The 24324-nt window shown below is 46.3% G+C and overlaps 1 protein-coding gene across 3 annotated transcripts in view; it reads left to right on the top strand.

Moving 5' to 3' along the window:
- IQSEC2 (IQ motif and Sec7 domain ArfGEF 2) overlaps positions 1–24324 on the top strand; it is a 76573-nt gene that overhangs the window by 5754 nt on the left and 46495 nt on the right. For all 3 annotated transcript variants that reach the window (XM_036016905.1, XM_028522251.2, XM_036016909.1), the window contains exon 2: positions 18057–18086. In XM_036016905.1, the coding sequence (XP_035872798.1) occupies positions 18057–18086 (30 nt within the window). The remainder of the gene's footprint in view (positions 1–18056; positions 18087–24324) is intronic.

The raw sequence follows: 24324 nt of genomic DNA, 5'->3' as shown, positions 1-24324 counted from the left end.
CCCAGGACTACTGTCCCAGTCCAGCTCCTTCTCTTAATTGGCTCACGGATTTTTGCCGTGGTCTCCCTATAGATACCCCTCCTGCTCTTGCTTCGCCAAGCCTCTGATGAAGTGCGGCCAGGCCAGGCTTTGCGCAGGGCTCCAGTGGTTTCATTCTCTCTTCTGCCTGCAGGAGAATAGAAATGTTCAAACTCTCCTGCCTCTTTCGATGAACCCCCAACTTACCTCTCCCCTCTCATCTCTTTACAGCCCCCCTCACACAGACTGTGCTCAAGCCAGACTGGCCTGTGTTCCCTACTGCTAGCTCACTCAGCCTTCTGCTACCCCCTGGGTCTTTGCTCATGCTGTTCCCTTCTCCTGGGCTTCCTCCATTCAGTTCCTAGGCTTGGCTCTGCTGGCATCTCTCCCATGTTTGTTTGTGGGTGCCTCCTGATGTTTGGTCCATCCCTGACCCTTGAAATGAGCACTTTGGCCCTTTTTATACATTGATGGTTATTTGTTTACATCTCGTGTCCTCTCTACTAGATTGAGAGCCCCTTCAGACTGTGATGTAACTGACATAGATTGAGTGCATATTGTATCTATGCTAGGTGCCCTGGGTATGAGTGAAGGAGCTAGAGGCTTGTAAACACATAGCACAGCACATAGTAGCTGCTCAATAAATGTTGAATAGACAAGTGACTGTCAGATTAAGTCCTGGTGCACTAATGGCCACAGGTGCCTACGTTTTTCTTCATTCCAGGACTTTTATAGAGAGATGGCTCAACTTCAGAATTCTCTTGGCTTCCCTGTGGCTTTTCCCTCCAGCTCCCTGATGCTGTTTGGCCTCTGCTCTCTGATGCTCCTCACACTCAGCAGTCTCCCAGTTTATAGACTGTCAGAGTAACAAAGGCAGATGAGACTTTGGAGACATTTAGGCCCATCTTCCATGGTTACTTTTTTGTCTCGTGCTGCGGCCATGTCATATCATGGTCTTGACCCTCAAGGCAAGAATATTCTGTTCTGAAAGGAGCAAAGAGGTCCTGTGCAGGCCTTCCAGTCCAGTAAGAAGTTAGTTATTTATCAATCAAGTCTTTTCTGGGCTCAGACCCTGGGCCAGGTGCAGTATCTTGGAGTCAGAATAAGACTCGGCCCCTCTGGCTCATTCCCTGCTGTATTTCCTGAAAGAATAGTAAACACTGGTCACAGGGGAAAATGATGAATACGTGACTTATTTCCTCTTTTGAGGTAACTCATTTCGAGCAAGATCATTTGCTAGTCACTCTCACTTCCTCCTGGCATTGGATCTCTCTCAGAGCACCCATGTTGAAAGCATTTACACTGGGAAGCCCATTCTCAAGCACTTAGAAACTGAAGTTCTCCAGGAACTTAGCATTCAGAGAAAGTGTGGTGCTGGAAAAGGAGTGTGTCACTTAACTTCCAGGGCCTCTGTTTTCTCAAGTTGGAAGCAGGGACGATAGTGTGTTTTCTGATATGCAAGACTCATGTTGCCCCCTACAAAAATGTTTCAGAAAATTCCTCTGGCGGCGGCCTAGCACATTCATCAAGCTCCTGATCAGGATAGAAAGCTGAGGGACAGGGATGGAAAATAGTATGTGAGGCTGCCCTGCCCCCTAGAGGTGGAGCGTAGCAACCCAAACAACCCAGCCAAGATCGTTGCATCACTGCTTTTTCAAAACAAAGATGACAAACCAGAGGTACGCTGCTGACCAGGGTGACTCCTCTAACATGGTAGAAGAAAACCTATTACAGTTATCACTCTGTATGTGCCATTTCACTAATATCAAATGCATTTATTTGTAGCTGTCTGATTTTTATGCTTTTTAAAAGGGATAATATGATTTGCATATCTGGGCCTTGTGATTTCCTACCAAATTCCGGAATGCAGTGTACTGCATTCACCTGAGTAAAAACAGTATTCTCCTCTACAAAACCGGTTTAGAATTATGGTCATTGTATCTGTAATGAAAAGTAGCTAATTTCTTTCTTCCCCCAAATGTCCGTGTAGAACTGGGAAGCATCTCACAGAACTGTGCACATCTGATCTGCTGGCCGATTCATAAATAACCTACCGTATGGTGATTGTTGTGAGAATTAAAAGAGATGATGCATATGAAGTGTTCAGCAGTTCCAGGCATTTTTATGATGAATAATAACTTTGTAAAACTCTGCTATGGAATAGCAGGAGGGAGGCGACATGTAGGAACTTACCACGTCTCTGAGAGACAGGTCAGTGCAGTGAATACTGTATGCTTAGTACGTGGCACACCGTGTGCTGTTGTAGGCAGGAGGTCCTTTGATTAACATCATACAGTTCCTGGCCTCAAGAGCACTCAGATTTGGATAAAGAAGATTGTCATGGAAACAGGTGATTGCAATGTGGTATTGGGTGTGCTATGCCAAAGGGGAGCTACGGGGGTTCTGGGAACCCAAAGGAGCAACATCTGCCCTGTCAGGGAGGGCTTCCTGGAGGAGGTGATGCCTGAACTGAGGCTTGGAGGATGAGTAGGAGTTAGCTAGGCGAAGAAGGGTGGTATGTGGGTTGGTGGGAATTGGCAAAAAGGAGGTTAATGTAGAGGGTACAGCATGAGCAGACCCTCATGCTGGGTACAGAGGCAGGGGACGGGGGGCAGGGGAGAGTACTTTTATCCAGTCAGTACAAGCTAGAGCACAAACAAGGAGGCAGGGAGTGTCTGGAGAAGAGTCTGAAGAGTTGGCCAGCCCAGATCATGAGGACACCCGAAGAGCAGGGTCAGGAGCTTTATCCTGTTGGGAATTGGAAGCCAATGTAGGGTTTTCAGCTGAGGGAAAAGGTGTGCAATGTAGAGTATGGGGTGAACTGCTGAGAATCATGTTTGGAGAGACCCCACTAGAGGGCAGTTTGGAAGGTAGTTTGGAGGGCATCCAGTGAAGAGGCTGATGTGATAGTCTACGTGAGAGATGATAAGGCCTGAGCTCGGGCAGTGGGAGTAAAGATAATGTATTGGGGGGGGAGATCATGACAACACAATGACAAGTGCTGTGACAGAGGGAAGTGAAGTCCACTTCCGGAGTTCAGAGGGGTGGTGACCGTTCATGACCAGAAGAGTTTTAATAATACTGGCATAAAGGTCAAGAAAGTTGGAGCTGGAAGGACCCTTAAAAATGATCCAGCTCAGTTGCCCTGGTCAGGTGGCTCAGTTGGTTGGAGTGTTGTCCAATACACCAAAACACTGTGGGTTCAATTCCTGATTGGGCACATACCGAGGTTGCGGGTTCCATCCCGGGTCAGGGTGCTTACGGGAGGCAACCAATCAATGTTTCTGTTACATCAATGTCTCTCTCTCTCTCTCTCTCTCTCTCTCTCTCTCTCTGTCTCTCCATTTCTTGCTAAAATCAGTGTACATATCCTCAGGTAAGGATTAAATTAAAAAGAAATCATCCAGCTTAGGCTGTTCATTTCATAGATGAGAACACTGAGGCCCAGATAGAGAAAGGACTTGTGAAAGGCTATTCAACGTGTGAGCAGAGGAGCTCTGATTAGATGAGTCACTCTCATATTAATACCAGTGATCAAAGCATCATCCCTTAAATGAACGATTTTATGCCTTGAAATGCTGTGGAGGATGCAGGGATCATTATCTTTGTGTTCTACTGATGAGAAAACTGGGGCTCAAGGAGGCTAGATGATTTGTGGGGGAGGAAGTGATGAAGAAGAGGCATCACCTAAATAAAGGCTCTCTAGCTTCCACAGCAGATAGACCCTCTGCCCTGGTTCAGCCCCTCAGATATTAGACCTGCTATATTCATAACTGGGCTTAACAGTTTCCCTTCCTCAACTTAGGCCCAGCCTTCTTTCTGCTGCTTTCTGCCTTCCACGTCCTCATTTAGGTAAGTGAGGCAGCTCAGAGGCAGTTTCTGGCCTGGCAGCCAACCTGTCACCCCACTCTCCCTTATTCTGTTTTCATGGGAGAGGACAGGCCTGTATCTGTCATCAGTGTGTCCCCATTACCTTGGACAGGGTGTCTCCAGCCTGGGTGCATTTTTTTCTTTTGAGACCCCATGGTATGATACATAGAGAATGAGTGTTAAAGACAGACAGATCCTAAGTTTGAATCTGGGCTCTGCTCCAACCCACTGGACGACCTCAGCTAAGTCATTTTACCTCCTCTGAGCTTTAGTTCCCTCATTTATAAAATGGGACGCCAATGCCCAATTCTCAGGATTACCCAAGATCATTGGAATGGTCTTTCGGGTGTTCAATAAAGAATCATTTCAGGGGGAAGAACACCAGTGACATAATCCACAATTATGCCAAAGCATATGCTCTTGCACCTCATTTCACAATCATGGTATTAGCAGGGAATTCTTCAGTTTTAATAAGAGATAACTCATCCAAATATTTAAATAGCATATCATTCAAATAAGACAAAGTTGAAAAGAAACAAAGCAAAACACAACAAAACAAAAATAGTCATTTTCTTCTCCTTCATGAAATCTCCCATGGACAATGACTTGAAGAATTCAGTGCTTGGCAAAGATTTGCTTCTCCTGAAAACTGGTATATTTCCTCCTTCCAAATATGATTCTGTCATGGCTCATTGTATCTGGTTTCTGCCTCACCTCAAATCCTTTGTGACTCAGGCAGGTATAAATAACTAATGGGTATAAGTAGTTGAATGAATGGAAGGCTAGAGAGGCTGGACTGGCCATGGTGGGGTTTGAAAGGGACCAGAGGATGGCGCAGGCTGAGGCAGTGACAAGGCTGCATCTGCATGGGTGACTGAGGTCCCATGAGGAGTTGAGGGGTTAGTTAGGGAGGAGCCAGTCCCTCACTCTCCCATCTTGCTCCTGCTCTGGAAAGAAGCACCTATTGGAGAAGAGGTCCTCATGTCACCTCCCTCTGGAATCATCAGCCTCCTCCTTTTGCGTATACCATGTGGGTGACTGAGGTCCAAAGAAAGAGGAGGGACTTGTTTTAAAAATTAAATCAAAGCAGTCTGTTTACACAGTTAAAAAAAAAAAGCTAATACTCTGGCTGGTGTGACTCAGTGGATTGAGTGTCAGCCTGTGAACCAAAGGGTCACTGGTTCAATTCCCAGTCAGGGCACATGCCTGAGTTGCAGGCTAGGTCCCCAGTGGGGGGCATGTGAGAGGTAACCACACATTGATGTTTCTCTCCCTCTCTTTCTTCCTTCCTTCCCCTCTCTCTAAAAATAAATAAATAAATTTAAAAAAATAAATTAAATATGTATAATAATAAAAAAATACATCCTGGCTGGCGTAGCTCAGTGGATTGAGCACGGGCTGCAAACCAAAGTGTCACAGGTTCAATTCCCAGTCAGGGTACATGCCTGGGTTGCAGGCCATGACCCCCAGCAACCGCACATTGATGTTTCAATCTCTCTCTCTCTCTTTCTCCCTCCTTTCCCCTCTCTCTAAAAATAAATAAATAAAATCTTTAAAAAATGCAAATAGTACACAGGGACATACATGGTAAAAAATGCCAATGCCCCCACTTCTCAGCCCCCAGAAATACCACTTTCACTACTTAGGTTTTCTGGTGGTAACTTCCTATGTCTAAATAACGTGTTTCAATTGTTATTTCTTCATTTATCAACCGTAAACATTATCTATTGAATTCTTCCTGCTGTGACAAATGAGAATTTCACTTATTTATAACTGGCTCTTTCTCATCCCCCCTCCTAAAATTTGATAATTATATTACTATGTTTTCCTCTATTAGTTACCTTATTAAATACTATTTTAATAGGTGATTTGTTGTTCCATCAATTTTCCACAATATCTCTTGACCACTCTGTTTGTAAGGTGTAGTTACTAGTGCCCCATCATTCCTCCCACCTCTCCTCAGCCCTTCCACCTCCTGCTTTTCTGTATTCAGTAGCTTTGCATGCAGTGAGGCTGGTGACATTTGTATCCTGTGCCGTAACAATAATTAGGTTTCAAGTGCTTTAGCTAGACAAATTGATTTGAAAATTTGAACACCAAGACACTGTGTTTATGTGATGATGGCTATGTCAATATTATTCATCGCAGGACCCAGTAAATGCACTGTAATTGCACATCACTTCCCACAGGTCCACTGTCACAACCTCTGTACTCCCAGGAAAATGTTTCTAGCTTCAAGAGCAAATGAAATTTCCTTTCTTATGTTCTACAAATTGCTCAAAATGACACCACTTTTTATTTTGTTTCATATTTGAACCAGGACTCTCTTTATGCCTCCCTCCCTGACTCCGTGTCTGGCTTTCTTTCTTATTATTTATTTGCTTGGTTGTTTACTCTTGTGTGGAGTACTTGAATCCACAAGATAATCATAACACATCTTCTGGGGAGATATTTTACTTGAAGATTTTTAGGAGAGCATTTTTAACTTCATACTGAAATATAGAAAAGTGGTCATATCACAAATGAATGACTTGGTTAATTTTTACCAGCCAAATATTCCTTATGTAACCAGCATTCAGCTCAAGGTCTGCTTGTCATTCACCCCACCTGGTACTCAGTGAGCCCTTGCCATTTGACGCACTTTGTGTTTTCTTACATAATTTCTCTGATAGTTTCTGCCCCTTCGTTTTCTCTTCTTGGAATATGTTAGTTGGATGTTGAACTTCCTAGATTGATCCTCTAGTCTATTCACCTTTTCTCTCATTTTTTTCCATTGTATACTTTATAAATGAGTTAGTAGAAGGTCTGACTGAGATGTCTGCCTATTGGGGGTGGTTCGTTCCCTCACTGGCTTTATTTTAAATGGATCACCAGGGAGCTGGCTGTTGTAATGTGGGTCCTCCAAATGGCAGAATAAAAAAGCACTTTACTTGGAGGGCACCCAAATGTCACTGGGTACCCTAATTCATCCCAGATAGTTTCATTTCTTTAGCTAAAAGCCCTCTGATATTTTGCCTAAGGGTGAATGCCAGGGAGCTTGTGCTCTGGGTCTGGGGGTTGTATTTGCCTTCAATTTACCTCCCCCTGCCCCCATTTTCAGCCCCTTCCTCATACCTACCATCTCCTAGTCTGGAGTCTCCCGGGCCTCTGGTGGCCCAAGTGGCTCCCTCCCCAGCTGTAAGCCCCTGAGTGGTGTCCCTGGCTGTCCTTCGACTGTGACCAGTCTTCTGTTTGTTTTTTGCTTCCAGAAATTTGTGGATGTCTCTCACCCTTTGATAATCATCCTTTCTCTTGCATCTGCTTCACTGTTAGGAGTTCATACCTTATTTTATTCCTTTACTTTCATGTTAGTGGGGTCCTGGGAAAGAGGGGAGATACAAACATTTGTGCTTTTGAGGTCCAATATAAGACTAAAGTTACCTTTAGAAATGGTTGTCCTGTTTTCTCAATCCAGATTGAGAGTGGAAATGATTAGTAAGCCCCCAAATACCCAACACTGGATGTCCTTCTTTTGGCACATGTTGCCTCTGGCTCCAGCCCTGTCATGCATATTCTGTGGCAGCCTTTGGAGCACCCCTTTTCCTCACCCTCAGCCATCTAGACCATGCAGACTAGAGAGTCCTCAGCTGAGGAACTGGAGACCTGCATCCTGACCCCTACCTTGCCACTGCCTCCCTCTGGATCTCTGGGCCAGCCCCTCTGCCTCTCAGAATGCCCTTGCTGTGATTGAAGAGGGTCTAGGTCTGATGTGAGCTGTGCTTTGGCAGGATTTGGGTGAGTGCTGGAAGAGCAGCCCAAACCCTTTGCTCAGGCAGTGGGGAGCAAGTGGGCCAGAGATGGACCCCAAGTGCACAGGAGGGGGTTTTGAGGCTGAGCCCAGGCTTCTGCAACAGCAGGCTGCTCTAGCTGCTCCCCCTTCCACTCACTCTCTTTCCCATCATGGCTGCACCTCCATCCCTCTTCCTCCAGCTGAGGGAGGCAAAAAAGGAGGGCTGGAAAGCCAGTTCTATTTTCCTGTCTTCTCCCTCCCTCCCTCCCTCCTTCTATCTCTATCTCTACCTCTACCTCTACCTCTCTGTCATAGTGCTGATCTGATCTGGGCTGCAGTACCTGTGCCTAAGCCCACCTTTCCTTTCTGGTGCTCCTCTCTTCCATCCTGGAATGATTCTGTCCTCCAGAAGCACTCCCTGAATGTTCATGGTATGGGAGACCATGGGCTGTGCTGTGTGGAGGGGAGACCCGAGCCAAGCAAGGAAGAGGGGCCAAGCCTACTGGCTGATATGGGAGATAAAGTACCTCTTAGCTCTGACATGACAAAAGGAAGCCACAGCTGTAGCAGTTAAAAGCATTGGCTTTGGAGGCAGACAAACCCAGACCGGAATTTCAGCTGTACTGCTTATTAGCTGTGTGACTCTAGGTAAATCACATTGCTACCCTGAGCCCCAGTTTTCACATGTACACAATGAGAAGAATAACTACCAAGCACAACTGTTATGAAGTAATAACAAGTCTTGGACCATTGTAAATGCTTAATAAATAGTCACTGTATTCTTTCTGGATTATTAAAAGGCAGAATGTACAAAGGACCAAATAAAGCTTGCTTTAGTGATTGAAAGGAGTGGGCAGGGTGGTAGGGAAGACAGCATTTGACCTTATCACTCCTTGGGCCAACACCCCCAGAGGCTCCCCAGCAATTACCAAATGAAGTTTGCTACCCTCTTGCCTGCTACTCAAAGCTCTCTTTGTTATAGTCTCTGCCTGTCTTTCTTCTCTTTAAAATAATGTGAAGTGATGCTTACTTCTTTATTTACTAAGAAAGAAATTTAAAAAGTGATAAACAAGTGTTTCCTTTCAAGTGTACAGCAATCATTATCATCATCAGCAGCACCATCCTTACCATCCCAGAACCTGTCCATTGAGTAGTGGTAACGAGGACTACAGGAAGAGTAATCAGAAGCAAAAAGACAAGCTGCAGCAGAAAGCACCATGGCCTTTGTTTTGCAACACCACCATCATCTCAGCCTTGATCTTGTGTGGATCCATTGCTGAAAGCAGTGACACTGTCCAACAAGCTTTTTGATTTGTTCTGTGGTTCATCTAGTTGTTCTTCTCTTTCAGTAAACCTTTATAACATTTTCTTGCATGTCACCATTACCTCTTCCACCTGACTTCAGTACCTGCCTGTTTGTCACTTCTAGGTCTGATTCCTAGCTCAGATGGGCCCCCTAGAAAGGGGTCTTTTTCTCTACCTTAATTATCTTTCACACAGTTTTTACCTTTCACATTGTCGTGATTTAGGTAGCACTTGAACATGGGAGGCAACTTTGCTTCTTCCTAGTGCGTTTCCCCTTCCTGGCCATCACAAGTAGGTCTCTACACCACTTGTGGTTCTAGGAAAGCTCTTGTGAGCACCTTCGGGTCAGACCACAGCCCCACCCATCTTTGTAGCCACCCTGTTCCCTTCCTGATCTTGCACTCAACTTGTACTGAGCTGTCTAGGCTTTCCTAAGCATGGTGGACTTCTTTATGCTTCCATGCCTATGTTCCAGCTATTTTCCTGACCAAGAATGCCTTTTACCCCTGTCTGCATGGCAGATATCTACTTGGAAACTGAAGAACATCTTCACACTCCCACTGTTCCAGGCACTGGGAAACAGTGAACAAAACAGACAAAACCTCTGCCCTCAGGAGCACACATTCTAGTGTGTGAATGTAGGGAGCAGGGATAGAAAAGAAACAAACAAGAAGATACAGAATATGTCACATAGTAGTAGTAAGTGCTATGGAGAAAAATAAGGTTGGGCAGGGAAATGGGGAGTGCAGATGCCCAGCCAGCTCCACCATAGCCAGCATTCACAAGACCATTATTAAGCTGCCTTTTCTCATTCAAGCATTTTCCAATGTTATTACATATTCATTACAACCATAATCCTTCCAACAACTCTATCTGGTTAGTGATATTATGATCTCCATACTATTGATCAACAAACTGTGCCTTAGAGATGTGAATCATATAGTTAGGAGGGGCAGAGCTGGGATTTAAACCTAAGCCTGTCTGTCCCAAAGCCTGTGCTCACAACCACTAAGCCATTCTGCTCTCAGTAAGCCTCACAACGACTCTATGAAGTTGGAATTATTATACCTATTTTATTGCTGGGGAAACTGAGGTTCAGAGAGGGGAATGGACTCATCCACCATTGCATAGCAAATAAATGGATTTGAGCCCTAATCTGTCCAACACTCAATGTTAGGCCCTTCTACAAACCGTGAGGCTTAGCAGGGACTTATGGACTTGCCTGCATCTATATTTGGGGGGGCACAGGCAAGGTACAGTGGAGGCCCTTGGCCCTCCACCCTTCTGTTCTCACCTGTGGTTCATATGGAACCTTTAGATGTATATGGACACCATAGTCCACAACTGAGCCCCATCTATTTCTCCTTCTTCTTGGCCACCCATTGGGTTTCACAGGTGGACTTGGATAATAAGACCATACAATTTCTTCAAGTAAGCTCAAGAACCATGGACAAGGAATTCTGGGGTCCTGGGTACCTGGAGTGGAGTCTGGAAAAGAGAGGGCCAAAGATCCAGATGGACATATTCCCTTTGCCCCACAAGACCCTTTACCTCATGGAGAAGGGCCTGTAAAGTGTGGGGACCAGTGTAGCAGTCTCTGTTTCCCAACACAACCTATGACATTGTGATTTGTCCTAGGCTGGGCTTCATGGGCACCATTGACTTCCTGAGATAGGTCCTGCTTTGCATCAGGGATGGGGCGGTGTCCCATGGGTCAGGGCCTTCAGGGTCTCTGGCCAGTGAAGAACTGAGCCTTCCCAGCAAGCACTGCTAGATGTGCACACAGACCCTTAGTACCCCTTCAGAGTATTTTGTTCATAGCACTCTCAGGAAACTTATCTTCCTTTTTAAGGAACTTTAAAAAATTATACATTTAATGTATTCTTCCATTAGAAAATTTAGGAAAACTTGGGAAAGCATAGGAGAAAAATGTTGCCCATCATTACCACACACGAAGGCAGCCACTCAGAACATTTAGTGTATTTCCCTCATTCTTTGCCTTCTTTTCATATAGTTGAAATGATATAGCACATATGATATTTTCTTGCCTTTTAAAAAAGATTTCATTTATTTATTTATAGAAAGAGGGGAAGGGAGGGAGAAAGAGAGGGAGAGAAACATCGATGTCTGAGAGAAACATTGATCAGTTGCCTTTCATATGCACCCAGACTGGGGACTGAATCCACAACCCAGGCATGTGCCCTGACCTGGAATTGGACCAGTCGACCTTTAACTTTGCAGGATGACACCCAACCAACTGAGCCACACCATCAGGGCTTGCTTGCTTTTCCTGTTTGAGTATTCCTCCATGCCACTGCACATTCTTCATAAGCATAGTTTTTAATGGCATAATTTTTAATGGCAAGGATATACCATATGTACTTAACCATCCTCTGAATGTTTAGTGTAGAAGCTGGGCTCACTTTTTTAAACTAGTTTAAATCATGCCACAGTGGGTATCTCTGTACATACCACTTTTAGGGACTTACAACTTTCTGGAAACTGACCTTGTGTAAGAACAATTGTATTCAGCTTCTCATTTCTCTTCCTAGATGGCCCCTCTGGCTGCTCTGATTCATCCTTATAGTCATTCATTCATTTATTCATTCATTCCATCGCCATATATTTGCTCTGCACTTCTGTGGACCAGATGCTGGGAACTGGGGGTATGGACATGACTAAGACATAACCCCAGACCATCAGGAGCTCCCAGTCTGCAGGAAGAGGCAGACATGAAAATGGACACTTTCAGAACAGTTTGATCAAGGCTGTGATAGAGTCAAGAAAAGAATCTTGTGGGACAATGGAAGAAATGCTCCTCGTCCAACCTAGGGACATTAAGACCAGCTTCCTGGAAAAGCTCTTGCTTAAATAAGTCACCAGAGGATGAATAGGAGTTGGCTGGAATAAGAAGGCAAACTTCCTGTTAAATACAAGTTAAGTTAACTTATTTATCTCTGTTGCTTCCCCAAGTCCCATTGAAATATGAGTAAAGGAATAAAAAATGGTAGAAATACATAAGGTTGGAAATGCTGATCAGAAGTAAACTATTCCATCCAGAAAGCTCCATAAATGCCCAGGATTCAGAAGTGCTATGAACCACAAGATAGGGTGAGGTGTGGAACTGAAAACAGGGAGAATATTGAAAATCTGTTGACAGACCCTCTTGGCCCTCCCCCAACCCCATTCAGTCAGGGACTCTTCCCATCCCACCCCTAACTCTGCAGCTGGAGGTCAATTCTTTGGAGAAATTGAAGAAGCTCTGGGCTGGGGGACACCAAGCACAGTGGAGGAGGGGTTGAAACAAGGCTGCAAGCAAAGGGATCTATATCCAGGACACCAAAGTCAGGACCACAGAAAAGGGCAAAGGAGTCTTTTCTGGGGAACTAAAGGGCCTCCAGAAGATGAAATTTGCCAGTCTTCCAACAACAACAACAAAAAAAACAAGTTTTCAACTCAGTAACTCTGTAGTGAAGCCAACCACCTGGCAAACACCATCTACCCACAGAGATTCCCATCAACTTGTTAGTGTTATGGGAACTGATTGCCAAGGAACATCAGTCAAGGACCCTTAAAATAGATACATTTCACTTCCTGTAAATTAAACTGACATTTTTAAAAAAAAACAAACCTTAGGTAGCCAGAGATGATCGCTAGTACAAGGCTATTTGGGGAAGATCATCAACCTGTAAGCAAGCAAGCAAACATTAAAAAAAAAGAACTTGGAGGGAACAGAGGAGAGAGGAGAAGAAACCTGGGAGATAAAAGATAGTGAGAGCCAAAATAAAGATTTCAACAGAAAGACCAGAAAATAAAACTTGGGGAAATGCCCTAGGAAGCAGAATAACAAGATGAAGAGATGGGCAATAGGAGAGAAAAGATGAGAAAATTGAAGGATCAATTGAGGAAGTTCAACATCCAACAATAGGAATTCCAGAAACTGAGAATGGAAGAAACAGCAAGGAAGAAATGATCATAGGCGTGATACAAGAATATGTCCAGAACCACAGGAATGAAAATCCCACTGAGTAAACCACAAAACAAATGATAAAAAGACCCATACCAAGGTGAGCTCCTGTGAAATACCAGGGATAAAGGGAAGATCCTGAAAGCTTCCAGAGAAAAACCATGTCGTGTACAAAGGATAAAGAAATAGAATGACATTGGACTTCTCAACAACAGCACTGGAAGCTAGGAGACAATGGAGTAGTATTCTCAAAATTCTGAGGGGATGTAATTTCCAACCTAGAAGTCTATACTCAGTTGGTATAAATCAAAGATGAGGGTGTAAGAAAGATGTTCTCAGACATGTAAGATCTCAAGATTTTATGTCCTGTGCCTCCTTCCTCAGGAAGCACTGGAGAAATGGCTCCAGTGAAATGCAGACTGGAACTCAGAAAAAAGGCCCAGGAATCTAGGAAATAGGAAATCCAACACAGAACCCCAGGGTTATGAGGAATGGAGAAGGTCTTAGGGCAACCTTGTACAGGTCTAGAGAGCAGCTAGCCTGGATTGCAACAGGAACAATGTCTTGAATGAAAAAAATATATATCTGATGGATTACCTATGTCAAAACAGAAGAATTGCACTTGTAACAGAGTTTGGGGAGAATTGATCATATATACGAAGAAAACTATGCAGGCAAAAATAATATTATTCAACACCAGGGAAAAGAAAAAGTTGTATGGGAAAGTAAATGTAATCATCGCATATGGTGCGATTAATCCACTATTAGTATTGCGAAAGTCATAATAATGGAAAACAGTAATATTGATTTAATCAAAACATTGTGATATGACTACAATGGTAGAATGAAAGGAGGGGACATGTACGCCTTCATGAGAACTGGGGGCTGGAGGTGGAAGTGTGTGTAACAGAGCTGTATCCTCCCCGAATAGTAGGAATTCCATAATAACACATACAACTAAGAAATAAATCAAGAAGTAGAAGTACAAGTGTGTTCTTTAGAAACAAGGAGGTAAATACCAAAACAAACAGTTAAAAGATTTGAAAACTGTCTGTCTCTGAGAGTGGGAGTTGAAAGGAGGACAGGTAGAGCTGGGAATTTGTGGGGTTTTATTATAATCCTTGTGATACAGTGTGACATAGAAATCCATATACATGTATTACTTTGGTAAAAATAAAATTTCAAAAGAGCACACACAAAAATTTCAAGGACAGATTAGCAACATGAGCATCCACTTTAGAAATACGAACGTGAATTCAGGAAGAAAAGAACTAAAATAGTTTACAAAAGACTATTATTTTGTTAAGATCCTTTTACAATTTCGCTTTTTAGACTATTTAATGTATCAGTTTAATAAATTAAAACTAATTTTAAGACTATAAAAAGGGCCAAGGCTGTTCCAGGTAGCAAATATTAAGTGTGTGTGTGTGTGTGTGTGTGTGTGTGTGTGTGTGTGTTTTAAAGAAAAAAGCAGATGGAAGGGCAGAGTGTGATTTAGAGCTTTGGAGAACTTGGGCTTGACCAGCAGGAATGTCAGTGGGGAAATTCCCGAATGAAGGAAGCAGGAGAACCACACTAACTGGTTTGCGCTTTAGAGAAGGTAGTTGTCCATTGAAGAGACCATCAGTTAGATAAAGTGATGTTTGGGAGAGGAGCTGCCTGGCTGTCCCCAGGACTGGTTGTCAGCTTTTGGAGAGACCTACATGACTCCTGGGTCAGGATGTCCACCTCTTTCTCTCTGGGACACTTCTGGGAGGTGCCCAGTTCACAGTTGCCTTTCAAGTCTCCTTTAGAAAATCTGCCTTCATCGGTGTCCAATCTCCTTTCTGGACATCCTTTTGGTGGACATCTGATTTTTTAGACATGTTACTCAAATCCTGGCTAGAGGACCAGTCTTTTTCTTTCAGGTAACTATGCATATCTTGTTTCTGATGCATTTTATTTTTTAAAGATAGTTTAGTTCTCAGAGGACAACATTGTTTATCTAATTCCAGCTTATTAGGTAGAAGTGCTTTATAGTTCACCAGGTCCTGTTTACAGACTGCGTAGAGAGTCAAAACCAGAGGCAGGGAATCCAATCAGGAGACAAGGACAGAAACCCCAGTATGGCTATCAAGGATCTACATTCTCTTCAATTCCTCTGCCCTGTTATCCCCATAAGTCCCCAAGAGGTTCAGGAACTTTCTATATTTTGCCATTTATTCTTCCATCTGTCAGATTGTCCCTTGTATCTGGAAGTAGCAACATGGAAGTGCTTGGTCAGGTTACATGCCTGAGTTCTTAGTTCAGAAAATATGGTCACTATACTTATAGGATTCAACACATTACTGTTTAGTGCGCATCAGTCCTCAGGATGGGAATTGGCGTTGCTGACCCTCTGAGAAAGCCTGAGGACCTAAGTGACCTTTCCTTAGGAGAAGGCTGTGGTACTAGCAGGAGAAATTAGGCCTGAGGTGGATTGATAAAGGGAGGCCTGCTACCTTGGTCTTTGCTTCTTTATCTTAGACAGCTGAACCTGGTTGATCAAAGAGAGAAACTTTAGGATTCTGGAGAAACTAAATGTTTTAGGCCTGAAGATTGTTTGGAACTCAGCTAACACAACTTCATTGTTTTATAGATGATAAACTAATGTTCAGAGAGCTCATCCAAGTCTATGTACACTGCCAGTTAGGGAAGGAGCCATAATAGAACCCAGCATTCTTTCTATGAGTCTACACTGCCCCCCAAAAGAATGGTGGTGTAGCTTCTTGGAGTAAGAGGTCGATTGACCACTGAGTATGAGCCCCAAAGAGGTGATGATGATTATTATCTATGCAGAGTTAAAAATACAGGAAGTACATAAGGGGCTGCAAACCCCCGGGGTGGAAGCACCCCATGTTGAAGGTCACATGATGTTGTATACCCCTAAAACTAGTAAAAATCAGTCTTCAGGGAGGAGAACTGACTAATTCACTCTGTGTCATGGCTCCCCTTAGCTGCCATCTTGAGGACGGTAACATCTCTCAGAAGAAAGGGACCTGGAGAGGAAGGGTCCATCTTGACATTGGGGAACCAGGATAAGGAAAGCCACCCTAACTGTGTGCAAGCCCCGCCCCCTTTCCAATTATAGTGGAACGTGTAGTAAAAGCACGAGCTTTGGTAGGTTCACACCAAGCTCCCCTTACTTGTGTGACATGGGACAAATCATTTGAACTTCTTTTAGTCTCAATTTAATCACCTTAAAATTGGATGGGTAATTTCCAATTTACAGGATCAAAGGAGATAACGTACAAAAAGAGCCTGACACCTTGCCCAGTACATGGTAGGTGCTTAGTGATGGTTTACGTGAGAATGGAGATGAGTATGTATGTCACTCTAAAGTAGATTGGGGCAGGGGGCCAATTCCAGAGCTCCTTGAGGGTTTGTATTCCCCGGTTGGGACCCGGTTACAGTAGCCTGCATAAGTGTGTGCTGGAGTTTGCCGGTGGGGTGGGGTAGCCAGAAGACCTTCCTGCCTGGAGCAGAGGATTAATGTTAGGGAGAGAGACTGAGGGACTTGGCCTCCATTCTGTTGGTAGTTGGGGAGTCACTGAAGTTACCACCCTCCGACCTGGTACCTGTGAATAATGGGGCCAGGCCTCAGAAGCAATCTTGTTGCTGCAGAGTCAGATGGAAAGTTCTCATAAACGTGAAAAGGTTCTCTGTGGCCTTGGTCCTCCATCCCTTGAGAAGGCTGCGAAGCCTATAGGTGTGACCCACTGTCAGGCACTATGCTAGGCCAAGCTTCTCAGCCTCACCCACAAGGGGAGAGATTCTTACCATCCCACCCCCCACTTTACAAGTGAAAGAACTGAGGCTGGGCAGAGGGAAGTGCCTTCCCCAGGATTATGTGGCTAGTAAGTAGCAGAACTGGAAGTACTGTACTCACCCGCTGTCTGAGCTCCAGCACCCTGATGCCTGCGTGCCCCACCTCCATTAACTCTTCCAACAAATACTCTCTTTTGAGGTCCACCTGCTTCCTGTGTGTCCCTCTCTCATTTTGCACTCAGCATAGATGATGTCCTCCTCACTTAAGGTCCCATCATGATTCTCTCACCTGAGAACAGGACCTGCAATGTGTTCATGTCTCTCCCCTCTGCAGTGTGTAATGGTTGGAGGAGGGGCTAAAGAGGGAGAAAGAAGATGACAGGGATGAAGAAGGCATTTCCCAGAGTCTCCCACTTGTTCCAGGTGCCCTGGTCCTTCTTCTTGCCCTTGTCCATCCTCAAAGCAACAGTGCACCAAGTTCCTTCCTACTCCCCACTTCCTTGTGTGTGCAGCACCCCCCACCCCCGCCGCACCAACACACATAGTCCCTTGGGAGGAGCAGTGGAGGGGTGTGATTCAGATTTCACTCATTCCCTCATTTTCCCCACCCCATTCTCTTTTGTTGCCCTTCCTTCACCTCTGAGAGAGCTCACAGTGAAGAAGGCAGACCAATGTAGAAAGGAGCTCAGCAACTGACTCACTCGCCCTCTCAGCCTGGTCCTCTTCATCTGGAAAATAAGCAGGTTGGACCAGGCAATTGTCAAAGCCTTTTCTGTGTTGTTAATAATACCTGGCATTTGTCTGCTGAGTTCTGAAGGATTTAATCATCCCAACAGCCCTGTGAGAATTGGCCTTATGTTACAAGAGGGGGGACTGAGCCTCAGATTCCAAGAGGAGAAGTGACTTGCCTGGGTCCCAGGGCTAGAAAGTGGCAGAGCCGATATCTGAGGCACAGTCTGTCTGAGTTCAAAGCTTGAACTTTGCCCCTGCCCACAGCTGCCGGCTGCCACTCGGCTACACTGATGGAAGACCTTACTCCTCACCTTGACCCACAAGACCCACATGGCTGGTTCTTGGCACCTCTTTGACCTCACCTCTGACCACTCTTCCCCTTCCTCCCTCCACTCCAACCACACCGTCCTCCTCCCTGTTGCAACAACTGTCTAGGCCTTTTGCCACCTCATGCCATTTGCACCAGCTCTTTGCTCTGCCTGAAATACCTGAGTCCTCATTTTCATGATGTGCGTTAGGATTCAAGACCACTGCACCAGGTAGAGGGAGAAGAGGTGAGAGCATATGTTGACTGTCGTTTTCTTTTTTCTCTCTCTGTTTCCCATTCAGATCTGATGGTGAGAATTCCAGAACAGTCAGGTCAGTACCTCCTTTCTTTATTAGTAGTCGGGAGATGGGGCAGGGACTGGGGTGGGGGGGTCTTTGATTTGTTATTTCAGGTTCCATGGGTAGGGGTGGGGGCCCACTCCAAGGGTTTTGTCCTGTTGCTACTAGGGGTGGGTATGGAGTGGGGTGGGAGGGCTGGGGTGAATGTGGCAGGTGTGGGAGGGGGCTGGAACTGTTCTTCAGTCCTTCTGACCCTAGCTGACTTGTGGGCTAGGCTGAGCCCTGGAGGGATTCATGGGAGCTGCCCAGATGGGAAAGCTGACCTGCAGAGAGTCCAACTCTGGCCTTGGGACCTTTTCAAATGTCTCTTCCTAGGAGAAGAGGGCATGATAAATGTGGGGCTTCCCTGGTCTGGCTTTCATGCTCCACCCTGAACAACGGTAGCTCTGGGTAGTGGGATTTGGATGGACTTTCGATGTGACACATTGTACATATTAGAAATATACATCATGGTGACAAGTGCACATATTTTTTTGTTGTTTGCTTGGTAAAAAGGTTTACAAGCTTCAGTAAGTTTTCAGGATGTGATCAATTTGTCACTTGAAGAGGCAGGAATAAAACTGGGTTAGAGACAAAGGCTATTTGTGCATTTCCCATGCCTTAACCCATTAGGAGCTTCATGAAGACACAAGTGTTAAGTAGAGGAACAAAGTGAGAATTACTGGGGGGTCTGAGAAGAAGGCCCATTAGTCTTAACATTTGGGTCAGGGGTGATGGGGTGGGCGTGTAAGATGAGATGGGCCCAGGCAAAAGAGGCAGGGGATGGGTGCATTAGGTCCCAGACAGGGCTACGACTAGCATATGCAGCACCCTCATGAAGAGAAGACTCCACTGAGTGTGTCAGTTGAAGGAATGTTCCCTTTCCATGGACTACTGCAGCCCATCAATAGGGTTTCTGGCTCAGTGAGCAGAGCACAGGTTGGATTCAGCCCCCACACATGCCCTCTTGGCTGTGAACCCTTGTGCAAGGCACAGCTTGTCCAACAGTATGCAAGAGCCCAAGTCCTGGCATCCAGGCAGTGGATATGGGAGGGGGCAGAAGAACCCAGCATACAGACAGAGGTGCATAATGAGATACACCGTACCGTAGCATCCCAGGCAGGGAGTACAGGGTGAGCACACTGATGCCCAGGGCCAAGGTAGGAGCTGTGGGAATGGGAGTGTGCATGGGCCAACAAGCAATCAAGAGGCATGTGATGACCACAGTCAGGCCCATGATCCATGACAAGACACAGTTAGTCCCTGCCCATGCATGCAGTGAAGGATGTGACATGGGCACAGCCTGTTCTAGCATTTAGGAACGGACTAGTCTCAAAAAGGACCCGGACCCCACTGTCCCACTGTGGGTTCAGAGAAAGGCAATTTGGGCTGACTCCCACCCAGCACAGGCCCCCAGGCATTCCTGCTGATATGCCTGGTATTTTTCAAGGGACGGATTGAAGATGTCTCTAGCTTTGAGCAGTTCCTGAGACCTGTAGCTCATGGTATTTAGTAATTATCATAATCATAAGTCATATGGTGATACACATTGGGCCTTTACAACTTACCGAACTTGCCAAGGACTTTCTTTTGTTTGATCCTCCCAATGACACTGTAGGCGGAACCTGGGCTGGCCTTAACATCATTGTTTTACAGTTGAGGAAATTGTGGCCAGGCCTGGTTTGCCCACAGTCACAAAACTAATATTTGGCTGAGCCTGGATTCAAACCCAGGACTGCTTGGCCCAAAGCCCAGAGCCCAGCCCATGTCCCTGCGGGAGCTGTTGGAAGCCTTGCAGATAATAGTACTTGTCCTCTTCCTCATCCTAATATTAGTAATAATAGCAGTGATCATTTGCTCCTCACATTCTAAGAACTCTGAACATGTTCTTACTTAATGTTCACAATATCCCCATTAGACATGGATTAGGATCCTTGATTTACAAATGAGGAGCATGAAGTTCCTGAGAGGGTCAGTGAATTGCCCCCAAAAGAGCAATGGGTCCTGGTGGCATCACTCTGACTCAGGATCCAAACCAGCCTGTATGTTCCCAACATCCATGCTAGTCCACAGTCACGGGAGTTACAGGGGCTGTGAGGATTCAGCAATTGGAGAATTAAAGGTTAGACTTGGGCTGTGGAAGGCACCTAAAACATGCCACTCATGGGGCAAGATCTTGCAAACATGGCAGGAAGACTCTTTAACTGGGGACAAGGGACACATGGGACTGTCAGAGGATGCTCTGAGTGCCTGCATATAAATTTTTGAGCTCACTTCAGTTAGGGGTCAGGGATGGCTTCTGGGAGAAGGGGGCATCTAAGCTGGGCTGTGGAGGACTGTGCATATGGAGGGCATTGTTGGAAGCAGAACTACTGTACTCAGGAAGTGAGCGTGAGGTTAGAAATGTTGGCAGTCGGTTGAGCTAAAACACATCTGGGAAAGGCAGGGGAAGGCTCGAATGTTAAAGATCAGAACGCTGGTCAGGGTTGGGTCACCGACCCAACCTCTGTCATCAGTGAGGAGGCTAGAAAGTTTGGAGGAGAGGCTGGGCTCTGCAGCATAGCAAGGGAAGCAAAGGGCTCCATTAATGGCTAGGTCACTGTCTAGATACATGACTTTGGAGAAATCTGTTCATCTCTTGGAACCCCAATGTCCTCCTCTAATGAACGCATGTGTGTGTGAAGGGGAAAGGTTAGGTAGATAGAAGAAACACCATGGAGAAGCATTAGGCAGTGGCCGCATTGGAAGCAGAAGAGCAAGGAGTGAGCAGAATTGGTGGATTCAAAACCCCCATGGCAAGGCCCAGGCCTGAGGGCTTCCAAGTATGGGGTGCCAGCAGAAGTGTGGAGTCTAATTAGAGCTGAACAGCTTGTGTTGCGGGAGGGCTGTGGGTAGAGGAAGGTGCCTGGACTTCCTGTAGATTCTTGAGAAGTTGTCAAACCTCCAGGCACCTTAAGCCAACGTCCAGAGAGGAACTGGTGATGGCTCAAGGTCATGAAGCTAGCTAGCTCTTAGCAGAGCCTGCTTCCTAGTTGTGTGTGCTTTGTGAAGTCACTTAACTTCTCTGATCCTTATTTGTTTTCTCGTCAGTAAAATGAGGATAATAATTCTGACTTCTGTGGGTTGACAAGACAACCTTTACAGCAAAGTAAAGCTCAGCATAAAATAGTGGATAACACATCGGGGTGCTCTCTGCCCTCCCCTAACCCAATCCATTGCCGTATGCTGACCAGTCAAGATTGAGAAATGTGAAGTGTAGAACTTGAAAACAGAGGGGCAGGAGAGGCCAATGCCTCTGCCACCAGAAGCAGAAGGAGCCCAGTCCTAGAGGTACTGCCTCTGCAGTTGGGGTCAGGCTGGAACTGGGTAGTGAGGGGACTAGGGACCGGGCTGGGGTTGCTAGGCACACAAAGATAAGAGCTGGAGGAGGTGGCCTGTTGCTAGGTAAGGAGAGAGGGTGTGGGGAGCGGCTGACACCCTGAGGAGCCAGGGATGTCCCCATGGCAACTGGAGCCGCTGCAATCTCAGGAGGAGAGGTGGGAGGAGGAGCCACTGCTGGCTCTACTCCCAGAAGAGGCCTCCCACTCTGGGCCTCAGTGCCCCCATCTGTCCATCGGGAGTCTGGATTAGATAATCTCTAAAATTCTTCCTTGTGTTGACCTCCTGGTAATCTAGGGTGGCTGAGAGCTCACAGACGACCTTCCTTGGTTCCCCCATTCACACGTCCAAGGCGTCCAAGGCGCTAGCAGTCCCCAGAGCAGCCCCAGTGGCATTGGCTCTCCCCTCCTGTGCTGCCTCATGTTTGCGACAGCCTGGGTGTCCACCCTGTCCAGCTGTCTGTTGCAGTCACTTCCTTTGTCTGGAACCTTGTCACTTACTACCTGCCCAAAGCACCCTGGGGGGTGCAACTCTGGTCCTGCCCACTCTGGGAAGACGTCCCTGCTTGCTTCCTCCCTCCTGGGCCTCTTTGGCTGCAAAGGTCTGAGTTCCTCCTGCTATCCTTAGTAATCACTGCTGCAATTTGTCAAGCTGCATCTAAGAGCTGGGCTCCCCACAGGACACCTGACAGGCTGAAATCTTTACAGCAGGGATGTCACACTCATTTTCACAGGGGGCCACATCAGCCTTGCAGTTGCTGTCAAAGGGCTGGATGTAATTTTAGGACCGTATACATGTAACTACTCCTTAACAGTTAAGCGAGAGCTTGGCGCTGCTGCCAGGTAGAATCAAGGTTCCGGGCCAGATAAAACAAGGTGGGGAGGGCTGATGCCCATGGGCCTTATGTTTGCCACCTGTTCTTTACAGTAAATCTATGGTGTCATGTCACAAATCCCATTTTACATAACAGACAGTGCTCTGAGAGCTTATGTGACTTTGTCTGCAGTCCCTTGTGTGGTATGTGGTGGAGCCGAGCCTGGAACCTGGCCTGATGGGGGTGTTAGCAGCAGCACTTACCAGCTGATCATTAAAGCTGTGTTATATGTTAGGCATCGTGCTGGGCACTTTTCCTGTATTTTCTCATTTAATTCTCACAATAATCCTATAGGGTACATATTCTTGTTCCTTCACAGATGAGGAAACCGAGGCTTGGAGGACTAAAATGATTCCCCCTGTGGTGGAACTGGGATAGGGATCCAGGCTACCAGAGTTGCAGTCACCACGTTGCACTGTACTGGGGTTAACTCAATCATATTCCAGAAGTACCACAGAGCATTCCCTATGTACCAGGCTTGTATTGTGTGGTCCTTGGGGCAAGAGAGAGCTGGGACGGAAGCAGGGTAGAGACACAGATAAGCCAGTTCTGGCAAGCCCAAATGGGAATGTGCTGCTGCTGCTGAGAAGCCAGCTGTAGGGACAGGAGTCTGGAAGGGGTGGAGCTGGAATCTGACAGCGGGGTAGAGGAGGAGGGAGGCGGGGGAGGTGGGTAATTTTCCCAAAGAAGGTACCTTTCCAGGAAGCTCACAGGAGACAAGAAAGGGCAAGAGGGTCCTCCCTCCCCTTCTTGTTTGCACTCCCTTGCCCCCCACCTGGCCCAGCCCCAGGAAGTAGGTGACCCCTAAGCTGGCTGAGTGCCTGGTTGGCACCAAAATAAACTCTCTCTTCCCCTCCCCTCGCTTCTGTCCCCTCTGTCCTGGCTTTAATTAGCAGCCCTGGGGATGAGTCATTTGGCAGCTGGGGAGGGAGGCTGCTCAGCGCCCAGTGAAGCCTCCACTCCTGGCTCAAACCAAGCCTTGCGGGCAACGCTACTGTGTTCATGCACGTGGGTGCACTGCTGCCGGCCGGCCAGCCCTGTCCATGTGGGTGTGAGGAGTGCAGGGGCAGTGCTACAGGCTACTGAGTGTCTGTGTGTGTCAGGGTGTCTGCATAGGAGCAAGTCTGGTTGTTGCTGCCTTTGTTTCTGTGTGCCACTGGATGCCTGTGTGTGTGTGTGTGTGTGTGTGTGTGTGTGTGTGTCTTTAGCGTTCATCTGTGGTAGACAGTGTCAGGAAACGAGGGACCATTTGGGTGAACAAACACGAATGCTTTATAATTACATTCACCCCTCCCTACATAAGTGTTCTCTTTGAGTTTTTGCTTATGCAAGCCCTGCACTTATATCTCCAATTTTCCCTTGTCTTAGTCTGGGTGCATTTTGTGGCAGGGAACACAAACCCGCTCAAATTTGCTCAAGAATAAAGGGTGGGGGGAACTATTATGAGGCTACATCTCACAGAATCTAAGAATAGTAAATGAAGTATAGCCAGGCCTCACCCACTGGAAATGGGACCAAGAAACCAAGATATCTCTATCTCTATCTCTGTCTCTATCTCTATCTCTGTCTCTGTCTCTGTCTCTATCTCCCTGTCTCTCTATCTCTGGCACCCACGTCTTTCCTGTCATCTCTCATGGCTTGTCGGGTCCCTGTCATCTCTTTGTCATTGACTCCTGTCTCTTGACTGGCTTCCTTTGCTTTCACATAGCCTGATGTGGCCACCAACCTGGAAGCAACATGACCTTCTGGCTTCAGGGTCCACTGCCACATGACTGCAGCGTTTCTGTCTAGCCTGTGGTAACACAAGGTGGCAAGGCGCTGTAGGTGGGAGTCGATTCCCTTCAAAGAGGACAAGGGTAGAAAGGTCAAATACTTGATGGTTGGCCTTCTGCCATGAGCACAGTTTTTGTGCCCACAGGAAGGTCGGAGCCTGGGTGGCAGTCTGCTCAGAGGCCCATTATTGTAAGATTCCATCAAGGT

Source organism: Phyllostomus discolor, chromosome X (assembly GCF_004126475.2).
Source record: "Phyllostomus discolor isolate MPI-MPIP mPhyDis1 chromosome X, mPhyDis1.pri.v3, whole genome shotgun sequence".
Classification (NCBI taxonomy): domain Eukaryota; kingdom Metazoa; phylum Chordata; class Mammalia; order Chiroptera; family Phyllostomidae; genus Phyllostomus; species Phyllostomus discolor.
The sequence above is the reverse complement of the archived record's forward strand: the minus strand, read 5'-3'. Positions and strand labels throughout refer to the sequence as shown.